The 24653-nt window shown below is 32.8% G+C and overlaps 1 protein-coding gene across 1 annotated transcript in view; it reads right to left on the reverse strand.

Moving 5' to 3' along the window:
- LOC143231047 (palmitoyltransferase ZDHHC2-like) overlaps window positions 1-21578 on the reverse strand; it is a 54051-nt gene extending 32473 nt beyond the window's left edge. The window contains exons 1-5 of the mRNA XM_076465550.1: window positions 21337-21578; window positions 10132-10158; window positions 9168-9262; window positions 7001-7121; window positions 2631-2700 (exon numbers count right to left, since the gene is read on the reverse strand). Coding sequence (XP_076321665.1) covers window positions 2631-2700; window positions 7001-7121; window positions 9168-9262; window positions 10132-10158; window positions 21337-21454 — 431 coding nt within the window. The 5' untranslated portion in view covers window positions 21455-21578. The remainder of the gene's footprint in view (window positions 1-2630; window positions 2701-7000; window positions 7122-9167; window positions 9263-10131; window positions 10159-21336) is intronic.
- Window positions 21579-24653: the final 3075 nt, after the last annotated feature.

The raw sequence follows: 24653 nt of genomic DNA on the forward strand, positions 1-24653 counted from the left end.
TCAAGGATACATCACACACAGATATAATGCAATGGTGCCATCTATATTCAAGAATGTGACAGTTCAACAAAGCAGTCATGACTCTCAATAATTTAATTACATGTGGATTTAGCCCAAACCAGTTAAAACAGGTATACACCATAATTAACACCTCATAAGTCCTACAAAACAATTCATCATGATATTCACAAACAAACTTAAAGAAAAATGAATCAATTATCAGGTGGAAGTGCTGTTCCTCTAATGTTGAAAATACAAGCGTGTGTGTTTATATATATATATATATATATATACACACACACACACACACACACACTATATTCAGCTCCCTAGGCTGAATTCAAGATTCCAATACATTCAATGTCACAAAAAGCAATCAGAAAAATACATCACATGCAGTACAACAAAAATGTTAATATGAATATTTAGCATATTCAAAATACTCTTTGTATTACTGAAGTTATTTGTACACTAAATTAAGAAGAAGCCAGAATCAGAGTATAGTTTCACATATGCACAGGAACATTATCATATCAGTCACAACATCTTAAGTTTCAGTAAATTGCCAGTGTAATAATTATGAAATAGAGTGAATGTTATCCTAGTAAGTATTATCATCAACACAATATCTTGTTTGAGTTTAAAACAGTTCTGTATAAATGCTGTATTAATCTTATCACAGGTATTCATTACTGCACATATGTGGTTTAGCCTAAACTTTAGGTGTCTTATATTCCAAAATTTTATTGAATTACTTTATGCTTACATTATGCCAATTAGTAAAGCATAAAATCTTAACCAATATTTTAATAATATAAAGTTAAGTTATTTATTCCACAATGCAATATTTTAAAAAACCCTGAATTTCCCATAGTGTAACACATTTTCTCTAAGCATCCCATCTTCTCTATTCTATCCACAACCCCTTGAAAAAGTATGTAATTAAATGTAAATTACTCACTATAAAATTGTCACTGCTCAGACAAAGCATAATTATTTTATAGCCTTAAATTTTGTTTGGTTACAGAGCTATCAAATAGAAAATCAGATCCTTTCTTCCATATCTACCTGTCTTTCAAGATTTATTAGTAGTTCTCTTATATCTAATTATATATTACCCATAATCAATAGAAAGCCAAGGGTTTCATCTATCAAATGATGTATTATATAAAGTTGTGTTCTGAACAGATAATCATCAATTTCACTCAGGTTACGAACTCCATTCCTGTACGAAAGCTAACAACAAGCTTGAATAAATTTGTAACTACTCTTCTCACATAGTTAAAAACCAAAATAATTGTGATTGTTAAAGAAAATTGTCTACTTTTTGCATGTTATTAGTCTATTTTCTTTTGTGCATTATTGAATTAAATACAAATCATTTAGTGCATTACTACCATTTGTATAAAAAAAGAGTAGTGTTAAGTATAATTGATTATCAACAGCAAGGAAAAAGATTTAGTGATATATTTCTTGTTTTTTATGTTTATTCTTTATTTATTATTATAAAAGTAACTAAAATGTAAAAATATGGATTGCTTAGGTTACCTAAGATTGGATTAGGTAAAGTAAACCATAATAATATAATAACATTACTTTGTGAGTCACATGTGAGCTCTTAGGTAAGGTAATTCGATAACACAGCATGAGCTGCACGTTCTTTGAGTGATTTAGAACTTATAATGGTACAGAAAGTAGTAAGACATGGTTCAATTGTCAACAAAATAATTATAAAGAAATGTATACTGTTACCAGTTTAAGGCAACTTAGGATAAACAAATGTAGTTTAATGTTTAAATTTGAAGTAATTTGAGAAAAAAAAAAAGAGATTAATTTTTGATTTATTTCTAACTGACCCTGTTCTGAAATAGAATAGAGAAAATAACAAATTATAGTTTTGTTGAAAAAAAAATGTTTGAAGTGTATACAGAAAGTTTTAGGAATTATGCAAAGAAAATTTGATATTTTTGATACAAGGAAAAGTACTTTTAATATCAAAGTAATGAAAATTACTTTGCACATGGACTATTCAAAACAAATAATATATTCACGGACAATTCTTTATTTTAGTTTATCGAAAATACTCCACTAAAAATATGATTTTTTGTATGTGAAAGACTTGTAATGTTTACTGAGGGACTATCAAATTTCATGGAGATATACCCACTAAATTGAAAATTAGAAGTATAAAATCAATGAAGACTTTAAATGAGTACAAATAGGTCATGTGGTCAGTAAAATTAACCAAGCCTGTGTTGAAAGAGTTAATGTCAGTAAAATATTTATGGGTGTTATTTCAGATGCATACATTACATTAACTGAGATGAGTCTATTGTTTTTATTCACTACAGTATGGAAAACTTTGGGATAAAAACATGTGACTTTATGTTGCAGGAATTCAAAATAATCAAGATACAGTTTAACCCTTCCACTATTTTCAGAAGGTTTGGAGTGCATGCCCCGAAGATTTTAGATATTCTGCATCTCTTATGGTTGACATATTTTTCAACACAATTACTTAAATTTATAATAAAAGTGAGCATATAAATTCATGTATTTTTAACATCAGACTACCATAATAACATGAAATTGTAATTAAATGGAAGAAATAATGAAGAATGTTGACATACTTGCCACAAACAGAACAATGGTGGGCTCTGTCAGGCTTGATCATTCGACATTTCTCACAGACTCTGATGGCTGTCAAGAGCAAAAAAAAACATCAGCACATGGATTATGATTATATGTGTTGCTGAATTAAACAGAAAAACTGAGTATTATCTTAAAGGAGACACTAAAAAAATTCCTTCACGAATCAAGAACTATCACATATTTTTAATTACTTTCATTATTCTTAATTTATTAAAAAAATACTGAAACATCAATTGAAATTGTACATACCTTCAAGTTACATCACTAATGTGATAAACATACCTTGATTTATAGTTACCAACTAAGACCAATGAACACATTACAGTAGAAAGGATCTAAAACTGTGTGTTATAATATTTAAATATATTATGCAAAATTCAAACAAACCAGATATTTTCTATTTCATTTTAAAATACAAGTTCACCTAAAACCATTCAAAATTGTTACACATTCAAGTGTACATAAATTTGGAAGTAGAACACTGGTCAAGGAAGTGGAGAAGCTCTAAGCTATAATCACCTGTGTTCTAGATCATTCCCTTACGGTACTGTGCACTTTTTGTGGGAAAAACTGCAACAAAGTAAAATATACTAGAAAAGGGCAGGCAGCAATCTTTTCTGCTGGTAGATTAGATGATACCTTAGCACCAGACCTCCCTTAGTGTTCGATCTGAATGACTAACAGTGACAAAATCGTGCATACATCCTCAAGAACAGCAGCACTGTAGAGTTGTTTGTATAATGTTATATCTTCCCCAAATAGAACAGGATTTACAGATTCTTCATTTAGATATGCAAAATGCTTTGAGAACTCACCATCTAATAAAGGTGTTGTCCTCGTTTTGTACACGTTTTTCTACTTGTGACAAATATACCATGATATATCTATTTTAATATTGATGTTCAAATTAAGTTTATATTTAAAAATATACATAACTTATTCTGTTAAATTTGTATTTCAAAATTTCCTAAAGTCGTAAAAGATTCTTGGGGAGTAAGAATCAACAATGTGTGTGTGTGAGTAAACATAAGTATATCATCAATATTGTTGTGCAAGCTGAAATTTCTAGAAACTCTCCTCATACCTGTAAGTCTAACCAATGCAATGCATCAAGAGATAGTATATATCATTATTTGGCTATAGGTAGTATACTATAAATTTTGGAAATTATTTATTAATTGGAAACTTCAGATATTTCACCAGGAGTGTTTATAAATTTTGAACATTGCTACCCATTTAACTTCAGTGAATTCACATTGGACATTTGTATTAACACAAAAAACATTATATAACTTCAGTGGCAAAAATCTCTGTGTGATAAGTGAAGACCAAAGAACACTTGGCAAGTTTGTAAAACGTTTATTAGTAGATGATTATTTGTAATAACCATTATTGTAAACTGTGTCACTGTTTGTATACTAAAATATATTTATATTAAAAATAAACTGTATGTATCAATCTTGTTGGCAAGTATCATAAATTGGATACACATCAATATTTATTTAACTTCTAAACCTAAATTACAATTTAACTCAGTTCCAGGCTGTTTGAAATTGTAATACACTGTTTAAGTACTCTCTTCTGGGCATTTCTAACAGCACATCATAAAAATCTGAGATAATAAAATCATAAGACAGAAATGAATTGTTCTCTTAAAACTACTGTTATGAGAATCAATACAAAATTCTGAATCCTTTATAACAGATTCTTTCTTAATTTTATTACCTTGATAACAGTAGTTTTAAGAGAACAATGTATTTCTGCCTGGATGAACTCCATTCAAAAAAAGTGATATTAGTTTTATACTCATAAAAATTTAAAAATACTAGTTCTGTTCAGTATTTTTCTTACCATGAGCTCTGACATATTTATAGTTTTACCTTGTTTGTCTTTTCCACATAATGTTTTTTAAAATATAATTTTTCCTTATAACTCAAATAATGCACAAGTATTTTGAATATATTATTAGATCACACACTCTTGAACATGGATTTAACTACATGGGGAGTAATATTTGAGAGAACTCAAACTTAGCTACATTTACAAATACATACACACCCTTGAAATAAAATTCGGGAAAGGAGGTACAAGTTTGTCCAATTGCCTAAGGCCTGAAGTTCAAAATATTATTACATTGAAAATGTATATAACAATTTAACAACAATATTTATAATACTATCCCATATGTTTGCTTAGTACATAGTAACATCTTACTGCCATGCCAGGAAAACATTCTTATGTAGTAATCCATTGTCATGAACCATGACAGCATTTCATAATAGGAACAGCACAGGAATTTGTTCAAAACTAACTGGATATTCTTGCAAAAATCTTCTCAAAAAGCAAACTTATTTTTGAAACAAAACCCAAAACATTTCTTTTCAATAGTTACGACCACTCAAACACTGATAATAAGCAAAATAAATAATTTCATGATTATTATACAAAATTAAAATTTACCTATTTGTTAATATCATTATTGTTTCACAAGCCTACACCAAAATATAGATAGATATATGACATGAAATGCTATGAAAGTTCACAATCTATTTAAAGTTGATTTACAATGGTTATGAATACATAATAGATGAGATGTCTTTATGAGTGGCTGCCTTTATAGATGAGGCATGCTCATACAAAACCTTGGGCACAAAGCCACCTGGTTCAGTAAATAATTACTCTAAAAGACTTGAAGCTTTATTTAGAACAATGTTTTAAATGTACCTGTTTTACTTGAAAAGGCTGGTTTTCTATTGCTAAAATGTTGTATGAACTTAGAGTTATGTTTTACTCTGAGCATATATTTGCCTAGCATTATGCATTAACGAAGCCAAAACACAAGATAATTAAAAACTGAGAATTGCAATACACATAAACAAATAAGGCTAAAGATCTATTAATGACAGTTTACTCAAACTAAAATTCCCTACTGCAATTCCACTATAAAATTATTTAAAGTAATACCAAAAGTTGTGTGGGTCAATCAGGAAGTTTGTAGAAAAGTGAGAAAATTCATTCAAACTTAATCTCCTGACTGTATTATGCTGCAAAATTTTCTAAGTCCTTTATTCCCCATCAAACAATCCAGTGCCTTTTCAGTGAGCACATTAGTTTGAAACTGCAACCCATGCATTTTCTACCAAATTAATTATAAACTGCTACATGAAATGTTCCCAATTGTGTTATTGCATGTTGTTACTTAAGTTCATCGTTATTCAGTTTTCAACCATCTAACTGTATTTTCATGACTATATTTCAGCTAGTTTTTGATAGTGGATGATCACCATAGTAGATTTCCCTACTCAAATGAAGGTGGCAATTCTTTCTACCGTATATTATACTTAGCTGAAATCATGAATACATATTAAGCATTTATTACCACTTTATATAGCACTATTCAATAAAGTTATTATTTTTAATAGCTGGTGTTAAGGGAGCTGTTATAAATGTTGACAATAATTGGTGACTTGTGAAATATTTTGTATTGGCTCTTACTAGCAAACATCTGTGCACAGCAGGCTGTTGAAGAACATACATGTCATGTAGGCCTAACAATAAAAGCATGTTAATGAGACTGTTATACTATTAATGAGTGTTGTATTATCTTAGAGGAAATATTATTCCTTTCTGATGAGATTATGTTGTTGTTGCTCATCTCTTGTCACATTACACCATGACATGGATGAAAGCCAGTCAGTAAATCTGTGATGATACAATCGTTGCCTTCAAAAAAGCCCTTTGAAAACAACTTTACATTTTGTTTGTTATATTTACATAACAGTAGATATGTTTATTCTTTGTTATACTTTTGTTATCTATTTTGAATAAGTTCAGTGTGATGGCTGGGTGGAAAAAAACCCATATGCAGCAGTAAAACATGCAACATTAAACTCAACACATATATACATATATAACTTAAAATTTATTATTGTTTCTTATGCTTTATGTTCATTTATCAAAATCCTTACTTTTAACTCCATTAAAACTGATAAGTACTTGAGACAGAGTTAAAACAGGGATTTGTAGCTTGAGAAAATAATGTAGACAGTTTTTTGGTCTCTTTATATTTACTTTTTTTTTAAAGATCCCCTAGTTGTAGGTGTGGAAATATATCTGCATTTTGATACAACTTGCTTATGTACCTTTTGGTGATCTCTATTCCCCATTTTTAAATTAAAATTTTCTTGTTAATCTTCTTCAATTATTAATAATGAATAAATTTAATTTTTACTAAAATGTGTTTTACTAAATTATTTTAGAATATCAAAAGTAGAAACAGGTATATTTTGTTCAAATGATTACATGCTAACTTAAATATACAGAAATTACACACAGATTGGTACCTTACCACCACTAAAAGTACGGCACAAAACAGGAAGGTCTGTTGACAACTGTTCAAGGAGACGACGCTGATTTTCCTCATTTGGTTCTTTCTGGAGTTTCTCAAATTCAGCAGCTGGTATTTTAAACTAAAACAGAAAATACAAATAATGCACCTGATTTTAAAACTATTTATGTTTTCATACAAAATTGATCAATTTTTCACCAATTCCTGTAAAATTTCCATTTTAATTTAAATCAAGCTTTTCATGAAAAAATAAAGTTAACTGAGCTGTTGATTCATATATTTCAATCTATATAAATAAACATCAATGTGTGTGTATATCTGTTTCTCAAAACAAATTGATACACGATGATGTGAGAAGGGTCATGGAGGAAATTGTATCCTCCATACAATTTCAGAAAAACTATCAATAATGTATTATCCTTCAGCATTAGAATGTAACCACTATTGGTAGAACCCTTGAAAACAGTACATGTTTCTTTTCAGTACAGATACTTTTACTTATTTTTATTGATGTTTAATATTTATTATGTTAAGAAAAAAAAGTGCAATTTCCTATTCTGTGTTACAAATGAGTTTTTATTTCACCCATCAAATGGATAGATACTTCAACTAGTACATATATAAAATAAGACAAAGTGTAATGTAATAAATAACCCTTCCAATTTCATACCTGAAAAATAATACAACATATTCACCTTACAATATTGACTTGAGGTCATAAAATATCAAAAACATATCAGTACTTGTCAAAATACCCATTTGACTACAACATAATCTGGGTTACTACTGTACCACATTCCTTCCTGTCAAATCAATTAAAATACATGTATTCTTTCACATCATTAAATCTGTCCAACAAACTAGTAACATGCACTAACCACATTAACAGGTATATCATTCTCTCATTTGGGAAAAACAAGCCTATTTCTAGACTTGTAAAGCTATACTTGTTACTCCTGATATTAAAGTTGGTACTTCCAATCCTATCATTTTACTACTCAAACAAACAACCCAAATTCAGATTATCCAAGTCTTTTCAATTTCAAACCATCATGTTATTTCAAGAAAACAGTACACATCTTTAAGCCTCTCTTCATTCAGTGCAGCCCAAATATTTAATCAAGCATCATTCAAGTAAGTTACCTCTGCAACTGTCATAACATACTGCTATCTTTCCACTACACAGACCAAAACTGCACACATTACTATTAATACAACTTCATTATAGTCTTGTACAAGAAAAGTTTTATTCTTATGTTAAAATTTTCCAACATCACAAATGAATCCTAAGATGTAAGCCTTTTTTTTTCAATTACAACAATGTTTTCAACATTTTTCTCACACACCATAAACAAATGCCTCTTAACAACAAAACTACTTTTCCACAATTTGTACTTAACATATTCCATAAAAGTCACTTTCCTTGTGAATTCTTTTGCAGTAGAAAAGCAAAAACCCTTGGTGCTTAAAAAAACAACAGACAAGCTTTTACATTCACCTAAATATCAATTCTTATAATATTAAAATTAAATATATTTGTAAAACCTACACAAAATACAGCAGAAGTTAAATTAATGTAAAAAATGTAAAATGTTAAAGAAAATATATACCATAAAATTACTTATCATTAACAAAGAACTTAACACAACTTAACAGCTGATTTGGCCATTCCTTTCTTCAAGTAGAGTTAGATTAAAAAGATTAATATCTGATTTCAAACATACATGTAGGAATTATTCTACAAATACTTTCAATTTTTCATTAAAGACGTTCCACCCACTACTGTACACGAGTGCAATTTAATAAACCTTAAAATGTCTATTAAAGCATTTTTCTATTTGTTTTCATCCAAGACAAATGCACACAAGGTTTCAAAAAATCATCAAGATCTAGTTCTTACAAAAACAAAATTGTTGCTAACTTCTCAAGTCTAAAACAAAGTGTAAATTTAAATCCAAAAATTATTTAACATAACTATAATATTAAACATTTTGATTCATTCTTTTACTATAAAATAAATACACTCATTCAAGTCTGTATGTGTTTGTAGTGTGATGAAAGCCAAGTGTTACTGAAATATATACATACACTTATTTTGTATTACAGCATCACAGAAACTTCTAGTCAAGCAAAAAATATTTTAAATGAATATTTAACCTTCACTTGCCTGTTTTGGAATGGAATATACATCTGTAAATATTGTTTGCCAGTAGGACCACAGGAACAATACAAGTAATGGATGATAGGTTATGAGATAACAAACTGTAAAGAAAAGCATCATTAGAAATTGAAATGTTATGTGTACTATATGCAATAAAATCAAAAATAAAACTTGCATTTAAATTTATAGCAACATGTAAAAGCTGCTTGATGTGCTTGAATTATAATTCTATGCCAATTTTCCTTTGACATATCAGTTTCAATCAAATGACCTTGCCAAAGAACAAAATGACCATGTCTAAAATTAGCTTGATAAATGTCACACTAAGACTTTAATTTTGCAATGGATGAGGTGTGAAAGTGTTTGCTTGGGGCTTGAGTTCTAATACAGCATCAGCCATAAAACACTGGTAAGAAGACAATAGTTCAAGTAAGAACAAGTTGCTTAAAGTACCTTGATCTAATACAATTTCCAAAAAGAAGTTTATAAAGGAAAATGAAAAATAATAGCATTTATAAAAATGCAAAACTTTGCAGTTCACTCACAGAGGATAAAATACATTTCTTAATATATCAGTTTCAACCCATCAATATTATTAAACTATGAAGGAAAGTTTACACATATAGATCACTTATGGTTTATCAAAGAACCAATACAATGATTTCACACACACACAACAATCATTATATTCATGGATTAACAAGCTGCATGCTCACAATAATGTACATCAATGTATTGTAACAACATAACAAAAAAGTTTGATAATATTTAGTTTTGTATAAAATACACTATTATGAGAATATACGATGTTACACAAACTTTAGTTTTCTGTCTCAAAGCAAAGCCACATTGGACTATCTGCAGTGTCTACCTTAGGGAATCAAATCATGCTTTTTTGTTGTTGTTTTCGAGTTACTGCTGTCCCCCTGGTGAACAAAATTAAATGAAAAGGTAATCAAATCTGACTTACCTTTCTCAGCCATATTCTCCACAGTTACTGTAAAAACAGAGAAAACAAAATTGGCATAACACTTTTCAGCTTTATCCACATTTCATGAACGATACTCTCCTACTTTTAGTAAAGTAAATATTACATTTTTATCAACAAAGTAAGCTATTTATACTTAATAATGCATTTAAAACTAAGTATACAAAAGCACAGTTCAGACTATTGTTACTTATCAAGATAAACATTTTGCACCTGTAATGAAATTCAAACCTTTTATCATGACATAAAACCACAGATTGGCAATTAGTAAAATGTGACACTCAATTAAGCATTGAGCTCAACAACTGATTATATCCAACTAATCAGTTACTATAATGAGATGAGGATAGTTATTATAATAAAAATAGTATAATCCTGAAACATTAATTGTGAATAGTTAATTATTTTCATGTCACAATTAGCACTGCAAGGAAGTCAACGTTCGTGCCATGATCTTTTGGCAATGACATTAAAAGATAATTGATCTATTTTATTAGCAACTTTTATCAATAAACTTGACATTAAAACAAAGTTAATAATTCAAATCTTTGTATTATCTATGTTTTAGTTTCTTAATTACAGAAGAAAATAAAGATAAACAATAGATTTAAGAATAAGATTAGCTGCTAATATTTTAATGTTAAAAACAAATAGGTGAGTTCAGGGTTCAGGTTGAAATGGAAGATAACTACAACTGGACAAATTATTCACTTAACTACAAGTAATAGTCAGACTGATTAGTGTCTCATAAACTTATCAATGAATTGTCATTAAAGAATAATTACCTAATGGAAATTAATGTTTCCAATTATCATAACAGTCAATTAATTTAATTTAAAATCAGTTAAATCATACACATAACAGTGTTACAAGTTTAACACTCGTACGAAAAGTGGGGCCTAATAGGCCCCAGAGCAACTTGAAAGGTTATTAATATTAGGCTAATAATTTTGTATTTAAATGAAATTGCCATTTAAATCCATTAATGAATGGATTAACGAGATTCCCACTGTCCCTATCTACTACCTAGCGAAACCACAGCCAGGGGAACGGGCTTGGAGAAATCAGGACTAGAAACGTCTTTTCGTAGGAGTGTTAATACAGCACTAATGTCTATTTCTACCTTCTATTTTCATATCAGTCACATTATTAGAAATGAAGATACAAACTTTGAAATAATTTTATTATAATCTAACGGTGCTAATTATTTAAATAATATATTAATGTTATTTTAACTTTCATTTATTTATGTTACTTTAGGATAATAATGTCAATGCTTATTACTTCAAAATGGAAATATATATATACACAGATACAAACACACAGGAAAAGGAAATCCCATTATCCGAGTCCCTAAATTTATCATGGGTCCCGAACTTACTGTTAGAGGAAACAAGTCAAAACTGTTTTTTCTCATTCTTTAGAGGTAGTAAACAGATAACTAATCTCCATCTTGAAAATATTTATTAATAATAATTATTATTATATGTGGTACAGTAATAAATATGCTAACAAGATAAAATTTTGCATGCTTAGATGACTGTCTTACAGCCAAGAACCACTTCTAATTGGTTCTTTGAAACCTTTGTGACCTGGGCAACTCCACACCATTTAATCAAATATCTTTTTGGCATCAAACACCACATTTATGATGTGACTGCACTGAAGGCATGTTAGAGCAATGCTGTATAAGATATGTTGTTGTTTCAGAAATGCATAAGCACTTTCATTCATAGCAATTTACTCAATCAAACCCATAGCAGTAAAATAAATAGTATGACCAATGCAGTTGTGGACTCTACCTTGTTGTTGTTGTTGTTGTGTGTGTGTGTGTGTGTGTGTGTGTGTGTATGTATGAATGCAATTGTGTTACCTAATGAAAATTAATGTTTCCAATTATTATAACAGTCAATTAATTTAATTTAAAATCAGGCAAATTATACGCATAACAATGTTACAAATTTAATACAGCACTAATGTTTATTTCTAACTTTTATTTTCACATCAATCACATTATTAGAAATGAAGATACAAACTTTGTGTGAAAAAGGCATTCATGAATAGCTTGTTCGTATGTGTGTGGTAATGTTATCGGTTATGTTATAACATTATTAAATAGGACACGGATAACCATGGACTGACAAGAAAATATATTGAAAATTTGGTTCAAATGTTGCACAGCTAACTTTAAAAAAGGTAACTGGTATCACACCAGATAGTGTACAAAAGTTATATAATGTCTGTTAGCACAGTAATACTATATTATATGAATAAACTTTATGATTTTATTCTTATTTATTCCCGAAAGGTTTTTAAACTTTGTAAGATAACATTATAATTATCAAAAGTTTTGTTTTATAAGATAATTTCTTCTTCGAATTTTTACATTTACTTTAAATTTAGGCTTCATGAAGAACAAAAACTAATAATTTTTGTTTTTGCTAAATACTCATTTGTCTAATCAATAAAATGATCAGTCATATCTCTTGGTATATCACAAAGTATTTTGAGTAACTACATAGTTGTAGATCTCATTGCATCATTGTCATAAAAACAGTATTAAATTTTCAAAAAAAACCAAAAAACAACTGTATAATTACTGTGACGTGAGACTGATGAGGGAATAGATTTTTTGTATTACCTGTACAATACATTTTCACATGTAAAATTTAAATGTAAAAACACAGCAACTTCATTCAAAGTTATTGTGTCTGGAGTTTGAAGATATGGCTTCCTCTGGCTTTCATTATTTTTTCAACTTTATAAAAATGTTTAGCCAAATTTTAAGATCCAGTTTTATATATCAATTCTGAAAATATTTCAATAACTTGAATGAGTAACAAAAAAGTTGGTTGGTTTGATGTTTTATGGCACAAAACAACGAGGCTATCTGCACCAAACACCTGGGAAAAACTTTAGAGTAAAATTAGTAAAATTCATAAAAGGAAATTAAAGTAAAAAAAAAAAACAAAGTTTAAAAAATCATAAAGAGTAATAAAAATTTGTACATCTTGTCTAAAGCAGCAAGATAAAAACTACAGTAATACAAGGTATAAAGGACTTTCTGTAGCATAATTGTAATTATCATAACTCACCAGGAAGACTAACAGGTAAGTTCAAAAACCACTGTTAGTCGCCTGAAGTTGGCCTTTCCAGTCCTGGTTCCGAGTTATTTGACATTATGGCCATTTTCAGAAAGTAATACAAATTTTAAAAAAACTTGTAGCAAAATATTAATTATGATAGTTTGCCAGGATGACTAACAGGTAGTTCAAACAGCAGCGTTAGTCACCTAAAGTTGGCCTTTCCAGTCCTGGTGTCAAGTTATTTAAAGTTACAGCCATTTTCTAATCTAAAATTGAACAAGATGGACTGTGATTCTTAAAAAGAATCACATTAAAAAATGTCTAATGTATAAATTAAAAAACTTAAATAGCATTAAAAAGATTGATAGCCTTTAAAAATCTGAAAACATTTCCAGGGTGGACAGTGTCACCATCACCAATAACACTGCCCAACATTGTGGACAAACCTTGGGACAGAACATGTTTAAAATGGTGTCGTCATTGAGTCATAACAAGGGCAAGAAATAAAAATGTGGTTTATTGTGACCTGAGTGTTACACAAACTACACACTGGTGAATCAGTTCCAGATAAAAGAAAACGATGAGTTAAAAAACTGTGACCAATGCGTAGTCTAGTTAGAACAACTTTCTCTTTCCGATCCTTACGGGAACAAGATGGCCAAAGTCCAATATAGGGTTTTATTTGGAAAAGCTTGTTTTCATGTTGTTCACTCCAAGTTGACTCTCAGCTGACATGGAGCCGAGCCTTGAATACAGGACCATAATCCATGTATGGAATAGCCAGCGCAATGAGAGTGCCAGAGCAGATAGATTTAACTGCATTGTCAACAAGCTCGTTCCTGCGAATACCAACGTGGCCAGGTATCCAGAAAAACTGGATAGAAGTAGATGTTAAAGAGAAATGGGCCCATCAGTTTTGAATATCAGTGAGAACAGGATGTGAACTAACGTGAAGCAATTCCAGGGCCAACAGAGAACTAAGTGAGTCAGTGTAAATAGTGCAGTTTGAGTTCTATGTGATCCAGGGCAAGGGAAATAATGTACAGTTTCACAGTGAACAGAGAAGCTGCAGAGGGGATTCTGTGTGCAACCATCGAACCACAACAAATGATGGCAGAGCCCACATAGTTACATGATTTTGAACCATCTGTATAAATAGGAATGGAAGGATAGTTTGAAAGATGTTCAGCAAATAACAGACAGTATTTCCAATCATGAATGTCTGCTTTTCTTAGATGACTTAAAGATAGGTCACATTTGGAGGCTCTATAAAGCCATGGTGGAATGGGCTGACCAGTGGATACAGCAATGTTATCCAAGGACAGACCCAATTCATACAACTGTGCCTGGATACAAAGGTCAAAAGAAGCAATGGCAAATTGTCTGTTCTGAAAATGTATGGCCCACCAAGGAAGGAAAACACAACCCAGAGAGAATACTCTGGTAAGAAACAAGGTTTTGAAGCATACAGTAAACACAGCTGTAAATGGCAGTGGTGCAAAGAAGGTTCATGAGACTATGTATAAGCTCTGAACTGGAGAAGTGCAGAGTGCAGAGCCAAAGTCCTTGATGATGAATGGGGTCCAGTATCTTTAAGGCTGAGGTCCTGGAAGAGCCATAGACCAGTGATCCATAGTTGACTTTCGATTGAATAAGAGCACGATATATCTTTAGCACAGAACATTGATCCGCTCCCCAAGCAGTGAAACAGAGGACACAGAGGATGTTCAGTGCTCTTGTACATTTGACCTGTAGCTGCTTAATGTGTGGTATGAAGGCCAGTTTACAGTCAAAGATAAGCCCCAAGAACTTTGGCTCAGGGTCTACAGGCAGCACAACTTCACTGAAACAGAGTTCAGGATCAGGGTGAATACCCCGTTGGTAGCAAAAGTGCATGCAAACAGTTTTCGAGAAAGAGAGAAGTTAAAGCTGTTTGCTGTGATCCAATTTAGTAAACAACCGAGGGCAGTCTGTAGCTGCTGCTCAACATATTTCATGTTTAACAACTGACATGAGATGTGAAAGTCGTTTACATAGAGCCCGTTTGCAACAGTAAGAGGGAGCTGTTCAGTGATGTCATTAATCTTTATACTGAAAAGTGTGACACTCAAAACACAGCCCTAAGGGGCTCCAAATTCCTGTAGAAAAGAATGGGAAAGTGTCAAACTCACATGAACTTGGAATCTCCTGTTCATAAAAAAATTTCAATACAAATGGGCAAATGGCCATGTAACCCATATATATGGAGGTCTTGCAAAATGCCATACCTCCATGTTGTATCATTAGCCTTCTCAATGTCAAAGAATATTGAGACAAGATGTCATTTGAAAAGGTTCTCTGATTGACTTTTCAAGTCAAATTAGGTGGTCCATGATGGAGCCCTGTTGTCAGAATCCACACTGGGTAGGTGAGAGGAGGTTGTTTGATTTGAGGAACCAAACAAGATGAGCATTAACCATCCTCTCTAAGGTCTTACAAAAAGAGCTCATCAAAGCAATTGGACAGTAGTTTCAAGGAATCTTGGGATCCTTCTCAGACTTAGAGAAAGGTAGGACAATAGCCTATCACCAGGCCTCAGGAAAAACATTCTCTTGCCAGATCTGGTTAAAAACAATCAGCAGAATAGCAAGAGAAGCATGAAATAGATAGCACAACATTTCATAGTGTACATCATCAAGTCCAACAGATGTACTACCAGACCGATGAAGAGCCAGTTTGAATTCCACCAGCGGGGTGATTATAGTCGTAGACACAATCAGCTCAAAAGGAAAGAGGTGATCACTCTGGCCGAGCCTTGATGGCCAAGAAGGTGGAGGAAGAGGCTGAAGTGCTAGATACCCAGCAAAAGCTTTCACCAAGAGTATCAGTGATGCTCCGAGTATTAGCAACTTCTTGGCCATCAGAGAGCAAGATCAAGAGGGGGACAGAATTATATTGCCCACTGACCTTTCAAATCTTGTCCCATATGACTTTAGAACTGGTGGTAGAAGATATGCTGGTTGTGAACTTCATCCAAGATTCTTTCTGGTTTTGACGTCTCACTCACCGGGCCTGCTAGAAAATGATGCAGTGCAAGAGTGTGGAATACCTATAAAAAGAATCCCAGGCCCATTTTTGAGCCTCCCGTGTCATGTGGCAGGCAGGATTACACCACAGACGAGAATATCATGGAAAACGTGTCGAGGTTTTAAGAATACATTGGGCAGCTGCCTGTATAATACAGCCAGTTACTGCTGTCACATGGTTGTCTACTAATGGCTTACAGACGATGGCAGGATCAAGTTCTACGACAGCAGTGAAAGAGGGCCAGTTTGCTTGATCCAGCTTCCACCTGGGCACATGGGTGGGGTAGCATTGACCACAGCCAGTCTCTCTCAAAATTATAGGGAAATGATCACTGCCTTGTGGACTATTGTCAACCCTCCATGAAAAATGAGAGAATAGTGAAAGGGAGCAAATTGACAGATCAATAGCAGTAAATGACTGACTTGGTGCACAAAAATAAGTACAAGAACCACGATTGAAAAAAGGGAGGTTGTGACCAGAGAGCATATGCTCTATGGAGCAACCCTTCCTATCCATATCAGCACTTCTTCAGAGGGGATAATATCCATTAAAGCCCTACAAAATTAAAAAGGGAGACAGCAGCTGTTCAATGACAGCATCAAGGACTGATTGATGATAGGTCTCTCTAGGTGACAGGTACAGAGAACAAACAGTGATGGTACAACCTAAGAAAACATGGATGGATATGACCTCCAAGGATGTATTGAGTGGCAAAGACAGAGTGGCACATGCTGATCAACCAAAAGTGCCACCTTTCCATGTACTTGTCCATTACACAGTCTGTACTTTCTGTACAAAGAAAACTGCCAAAAAATTACTGTATTGGCAGGTTTCAGAAATGTTTCCAGTTAGGAAAGGCATACAGGATTGTAGGAAGCAATCAGTGTTTTGAAGTCATCCAGATTAAAATGTAAACTTCGACAGTTCCATCATATCAAGGTAGCCATTTTTATTTATGTGTAGGCAAACTGGGTGGAGAACCCTTCTGTTTACAACCATGTCTTTATTTGAGGAGGTTCTATTGACCTCCATGGATCCTGCCCTGGGTTGATTAGGCAGGTTGATTAGCAGTGGAAGAGGGTTCCAGCAACTGAGAACGTGAACAAATGATTATTATGCATCTTGATGTGGGAGAAGAAGATGTATCCTAGAAATGCTCTTACCTGGAACCAAAGGAAGTGGATCTTGGGATTTGCTGGAATGTATTTAATGGACAGAGATGGGTGTTGAAGTTGATTCATCAACATTGTTAACCATGGAGATCAAAAGACTTTTCATTCGTTTTGAGAATGATTCTTTTGGAGGCACAGGAAGATCTGTCGACACTCCCACTGTAGTAGTGGAACAAAGTGCAGCAGCATACGTCCGAGATGAAGTGGTGGACAGCAACTTTCAAGCCTCAGGGAAAGTAATGTTTTTGATTGTTTTGAAACGTTGCACCTCTTTTCCTTTCAACAATTTAGAGCAAGAACGAAAGTACAATGGGTGGGAGCTATTGCAACTGACACAATGAGGGTCCTTTTCAAAGTCATAGCATCGTGGTCCTTGCCACCGCAAGGAGCACACATCAAGGAACCACGACATGATATCTTCGAGTGACTGAACCACTGACACTGGAAACATCTGAGAGGGTTTGGAACGTATGACCGTACCCTGCAAGTAAGATAGCCTACCTTGATGGTGGCAGGTAGATGTGGTGATATAAATGTCTGAATAAGGACATTGTTCGGCATCATAATTCCATCTTTGTGAATGGAGATACACCTCACTGCAGAAACTCTTTGGGTGGAGAAACCATAGAGAATTTGTGACTCAGGGATGTTCTTCAAATCCCTCTCAACAATAACACCTCATAATGAATTCAAAGTAGATATGTCCCCAATTGCATTTGAATGCAAGAAGAGTTCACTGTGTTGAGATGTGGATGTTTCCACCAACATGTCACCAGAGCAGAGCTTCTTTACTGACTTTGGAGAGCCAGCAAGTCCCTCTAATCCCTCCTGAATGAAAAAGAGAGACATCTGTCCTAAGGGTTTGTCTGAAAGAGAATGCAATGTAAGAAAATGAGGTACAGGTCTCACAGGCATTGAAATGTGGTCATTTACCAATGGAATGTTTTTTCACTATTATTTTTAAGTTTTTATTTGGAGGATTCATAATAAAATAAGGAATATTTCGGTGCCTACCGACCCCACCCACCATGAAGCCCTCCCTACAAGAGGACACATTACAATGCCAAACAAGGACACTACAGCAACACTAAGGTTTAGTGAGCACTATACCCAAACACCAGCATCAGATACAATGTCCACAACACCTGTTGAGAATGTCCAACACTGGTACTTGGTTAACCCTAGCCCAAGTGGACCAACTGACTGGCCCAAGGGAACCAACCCAATGCTGCCCATCTACAGAAATTCAAAGTGTGTTATGGTTGGACGCCTCAGCCACCGTGATCCTCTCCTCCCTTTACGGGTCACTATGCATGGCAAACACGTGGGTGAATGTTTGGATCCCAGAGGAGGTAAACTGAAAGAACAGAACCTTTCCTAGGAGGTCACCTCACCACGTAATGGAATCCACACCGAGGAGAGATTAACAAAGAAACATTATAACAAGTTTAATACAGTGACAGTGTACAATTATTCAAGACCATTTTTCATCATCAATTATTTATACAGAAAAGGAATGCACATGCTTAAATAATTTACTGAATTACAATATTTGTAAACATGATTTTTATTAAAATAAAATCAAACAAGTTTACTGTTTAGTAAATATAGTAGTTGACTGCAAAATATTCTGATGACTCAAATCTTTATTATATATTATTCTTAAAATGACATTACTACTCCAAATGATAATAGAAAATGTTTTCCTTGTTTATCAGTTCATTTACAAAAATAACTGTTAAGTTACTATATATTTAAAAAAACAAACAAATGACAACCTTGTAGTGGTAGTTAGTCAACCTTAACAAACAATTTATCAAAAAACGTCCAAAATATTATTGTAAAATACTCTGGCAAAATATATTTTTAAATTACATAAAATAACATGAATAGAAATGGAAGGGTTGAAGGGGCATCTACTAATCACCCATCCCAAAAAACTATATGGATAATTTTTTAAATATTTTGCATAGCATCAGCTATAAAAACAGGAATTCTGCATAACGGTTGTAAAATTTTGAATAGCACTTCATCAGTACATAACTAACACAGGTACATTCATTCTAGAAAATTACTGTAAAATGTTATTTGAAACATACAAAAAACATTAAAAAAATGACTGTTGTCTATAAAAAACATTTTAATATTACACTTATTATTTCTTGGAAATAATATCTTTGAAAATTCTACTGCAGAATGACTTTCCACTCAAGGTCTATTCACATTATTTTTCTAACCAAAATATATATTTTTACTTCCAAAATGTTCCAGTACATGTACTGAAATGATGGAAATGTTGATAGCAGGTTGTGTCTTTCTGTTCTGCTTTTACAAGAGAAAATATCAGCAATATTAGTCTCTTGGAAACAAGTAGAAAAACTGAAAAATAAAAATAATGCCCAGATCCAGATAGTTTTCACCAGGACTTTAAAGGCAAAGATCAGATGTGTAACCCTCTTTCTCTTTAAGTTTTGGTAAGTTGACAGACAGTGGATATTGGAAATTTTCTAATATTATTTGTATTTCATTAAACAGGGTAATAAGAGTTCTAAAATTACAAACAAGTTGATTTGAATTTCTATATCACAAAACACTACAAAGAATAAATAAAAAAACAAACTTGCATAATTTGCATTTTTTTTTTTTTTAGGATATTGTTTTTCATCTGCATGAAATGTGTGGACTAGCATACTGAGATTATTAAACAGATTTTGATGAGGTTCCATGTAAAAGCTCACCAAAGACATCACATTGGTAGATGGTGTAGAAAGACTAGTTACCTGGATTTAAGATGGTTGGATTGGAGAATTCAAAACGTTGTTCATAGAGTCAAGTGAAACTCAACGTGTGTTACTAGTGGAGTTCTTAAGTGGACAGTGTGTGGGTCTCTTTTAAAAATTTTATTTATATTAATATTATAATTCATAAAGCTTACTGAAAACATCAAAATTATGCCTGCAATATTGATAAGACAAAGGCTCCACTTTCTTTGTATTATATCCTGAAGATTACAGGATGAGAGAACAAATTTAAAACTTTGATAAAATAGACTATGCTTCATGTAAGATAGTTTTATTTTTCTAGCAGGTTTTTAATCCTCCTGGTAAACCCTCTAAATTTGAACTTTGTAGTAATTAATGTTTTAATAAAGAAATATTTTATGTATATAATGTTATTATATAGATATTATAATACATTATATATATATATATATATAGCAATATTTTTTTTATTAGTACATTAAATCATACCAAGCAGAAATTTCGAGGGATGATACCGAGAATTAAAAATTCAGCATTCAAAAATATTATTTTCAGTTACACCCACACTGGTACACCTAGACAAATTAATAAATCTTGATTGGGGGCACTTTATTTGCTATGTTAACTGTAACTGTTAGGTACAAAGTTGAAACAATGGCTTTATTAATTTTACACAAGCCATTAGTAATGATCCATTCAAAGGAGAAATTTACTATCAAATCTCCAACTTCAGTCTTACAGACTACACTATTAGTTTATATAAAAATAGCTAAAGGAAAAAAAAAAAAAAACATCCAGAATACAAACTAGTTTTTGAACTACTTCGAAATCAGTGGAATATAAATGGTTCGAAAATTAGTTACAGCTTATTAAAAGGCATTACACAAACTCTTGTAAGCAGAAACATTTCAAAAGCATAACAAATAAATTAAGTTACATAATTTATATCACATATTCTATAAGATAATTATACACTTAGAATGACTGAAAATGAAACCATGAATAATGATGATTAATTATTAACACCACTTTAATATCATTAGTATCGTAAGCCTAACGTCTAACTTTTAAGTATGAAGTACGTATACTCAATCAACTCACAGAAGCACAGCTGAATAACATAGGAATAATATGACCAACCAATTACAGCAGTTATAAACAAAACTGGAAACCATTTAAAGAGCTTCACACAAAACGAACACCTTGATTCTTGCTTCATAATTATTAAATCACACCTAGCCCTCAGGCAGGTACAAATTCAAGTTTAACGAAACATAAGATTTGAATGTTTCTCTGACTCCCGAAATTAATGAATCGAGTTACTGAAAATAAAATAGGTCAAGATGGTGGCTCACTCTTGTGGAATTTACTATTCAATCATATGCACAGGAAAAACGGACAATTATATTTGTATATTAAAGATGTTTATTAACATTTTAAAAATGTTAAAAAAGTAAATCTTTCCTTTTCAAAATATATCCGTTTACATTAAAACATAACACAGTTTGTGGCCGAGATGTCTTGGTGATTTTCATTTTCAAGCTCCCCAGCTGGTCAGCAGTAAATCTGAAGGCTTATAACGCTAAAAATCAGGTTGCGGTACCTATGATGAGCAGAGTACAGATATTCCATTATGTAACTTTGTGCCTAACAATAAACAAACAAATCATTTTCAAACTATGCCTGCAACAAACATCTGTAAATTAGTACTTTCATTTTTTATCACATCCACTAGCACAGGAATTTTTTAAAATTGAACAACATTTTATCTCCATGTAGACGAAAAACCTACTATGTCAGAGATCTCTAAGTATCGGATATATATGTTTCTATTTTTGAAATACTGACGTACATACACACAAACACGCACATATGTTATACGAGGGCTGTTCAAAAAATACGCGGACTGTTTGAATTGCGCGGCTCCAGTTGTTTCCAGGGGAATCCGCTTAGTGTCGCTAGGTTCGCACAGATCAGCTGATTACGTCGCCATTTTCCGATTGCAGATACCTTCATTTGTGTATTAGCTACGCGGTTTTAAGTGAAGTGCGATTTTTTCGTTTGGCGGATTTCAGAATGAATGACCTGAAGGAGCAACGACTTGCTGTGAAATTTTGTGTTAAACTTGGAAAATCTGCGACTGAAACTTTTGCTATGCTTAACACGGCTTACGGTGATGTTGCTATAAAGCGTACGGCATGTTTCAAGTGGCATGAACGTTTTAAGGATGGTCGACAGTCCATTGAAGATGATGAGCGTCCTGGACGTTCTTCCACGTCAACTGACGACCCACACGTCGACAAAATCAACACCCTGGTGCGGGCAAATCGACGTCTGACTGTCAGGGAACTTGCTGAAGAGTGTGGGATATCAGTTGGATCTTGTTACGAGATTTTGACCGAAAAATTGAAGATGCACCGCGTTGCTGCAAAATTCAGCCCTCAGAACTCGTGAGTTTTTGGCCAAACACTCGATCACTGTTCTTCCCCACCCCTCTACTCACCTGACCTTGCTCCTTGCGATTTTTTCTTGTTCCCCAAACTCAAAAGACCCTTGAAAGGAAGAAAATTTGAGACGATTCCCGAGATTAAGGCAAATGCGACGAAGGAGCTGGATGACATTACAAAAGAAGTGTACCAGGATTGTTTCAACAAGTGGAAACACCGTTAGAATAAGTGTGTGCGTTGGGGAGGAGAGTACTTTGAAGGGGTCTTAGATCTGTAACTTCTAAATAAAGTACATTTTGTTTTATGACGTGAGTCCGCGTATTTTTTGAACAGACCTCGTAAGTTCAGGGTAAGAAAAGACCTGTTGGTTTATCTAGGTCGTATCATCCCCTAAAATAAATTCTAAAATAGAACATTCAAAACTAGCCATTCAAATATTTATTAAGTCTTTATTTACATTCTCATAAATCAGCTGTATGAAACATATCAAAAGGTAAACCATGCTAAAGACAAACCACTGTGTTAAAAAATAAAGTTGTCTCGGCTGATGACTATGCCTACTATTCCCAAAGTCATATTTGTGTCCTCTAATTCTCAGTTGCGTAGCTAGGGTTTTCAGTGCCCGGGAACAAAATTAGTTTTCGCACCCCCTCGTAAGAAAATGTAAGCCATAATTCCTAATTATGTAACATCAATATGGCGCCCCCACCCCCGATGCTGCGCCCGGGGACAGATGTACCTCCCTGCTTCCCCCTAGCTTCGCCACTGCTAATTCTACCATTCTCATTATTAAGTACGGAAGAAAGATAGTGTGTCAACCCTGTTAACTTCCTTAACAATCTTAAACACCTCAATCAGAGCCCCCTAACTTTTTTTATCAAGAGAAAATGGTTTCAGAAATCTTAAACCATCTTTGTACGGCAATTTTATCATCCCTAAGCCTGGTATGGACAGGTGGTAAAGGAGCTTGACTAGTAATCTGAGGTTCTGGGGGTTCGAATCCCGTCACACCTAACACTCTCGTCCTTTTAGTCGCGGAGCATTATAATGTTATGGTTAATCCGAATATTTGTTGGTAAAATGGTAGCCCAAGAGTCTTATAGTGCTAAATTAGGGACGGCTAGCGCAAATAGCCCTCGAGTAGCTTTGTGCGAAATTCAAAACAAAAACAAACCAATGTGATACTCCAACCCCTAGACATAAAGATAAATAAGAATTAATTAAAATGCGCTGAAAGATAATAAATATTTGGAATATAAAGTGTTAGTACATAATATTGGCCCCCATAGTGGCACAGCGGTATGTCTGCGAACTCACACCGCTAGAAACCGTTTTACGATACCACGGATATCGAAAAGCTACACAATGGGCTTAATTCTAAACAAATAAACAAATACATAAAAGTGTTACTTCTTTATATCAATGTAAGTGTAGTGAAAACACAAGATACAATGCTTAAAAAAAGATTTACTAGATTTATACTACAATGAAATATTTTTTAAGAAAGAAAATGGAAAACTGGAAACCAATTTACCTCTAGCCTTACAACTTTATCTATAAAACATAATATTTAATACTTTCAATACAGTGTATTTTGCATTCAAAAACCAAATAAACTTAGATTTATAGTGAAATTCTATATCCTTTTCAAACAAAAAACAACAAGAAATAACCATACTTCTTTTGTTTACAACATGTATGACATAGTTGGAAGGAATACATCCTAGCAATTATACTTAAACGTCTGAACTTTCTCCTCAAACTTGGGTATTTTAACTTGCAGCATTTTTACAAGGAGAACGGCAATTAAGGATTTGGAGTTGATACAATTTAAAATAAAGCGTAGAAACACAAACTTTAACACAAAAAGGCAGTGTGGTTAGAGTGGGTAGATAGCAGTAGCGTACCACAACCACTATAGTATAATATCAGATTCACCTCTTACCTATTGTAGAAAAAAATACAATAGAA

This window comes from Tachypleus tridentatus, chromosome 10 (assembly GCF_004210375.1).
Source record: "Tachypleus tridentatus isolate NWPU-2018 chromosome 10, ASM421037v1, whole genome shotgun sequence".
NCBI lineage: Eukaryota > Metazoa > Arthropoda > Merostomata > Xiphosura > Limulidae > Tachypleus > Tachypleus tridentatus.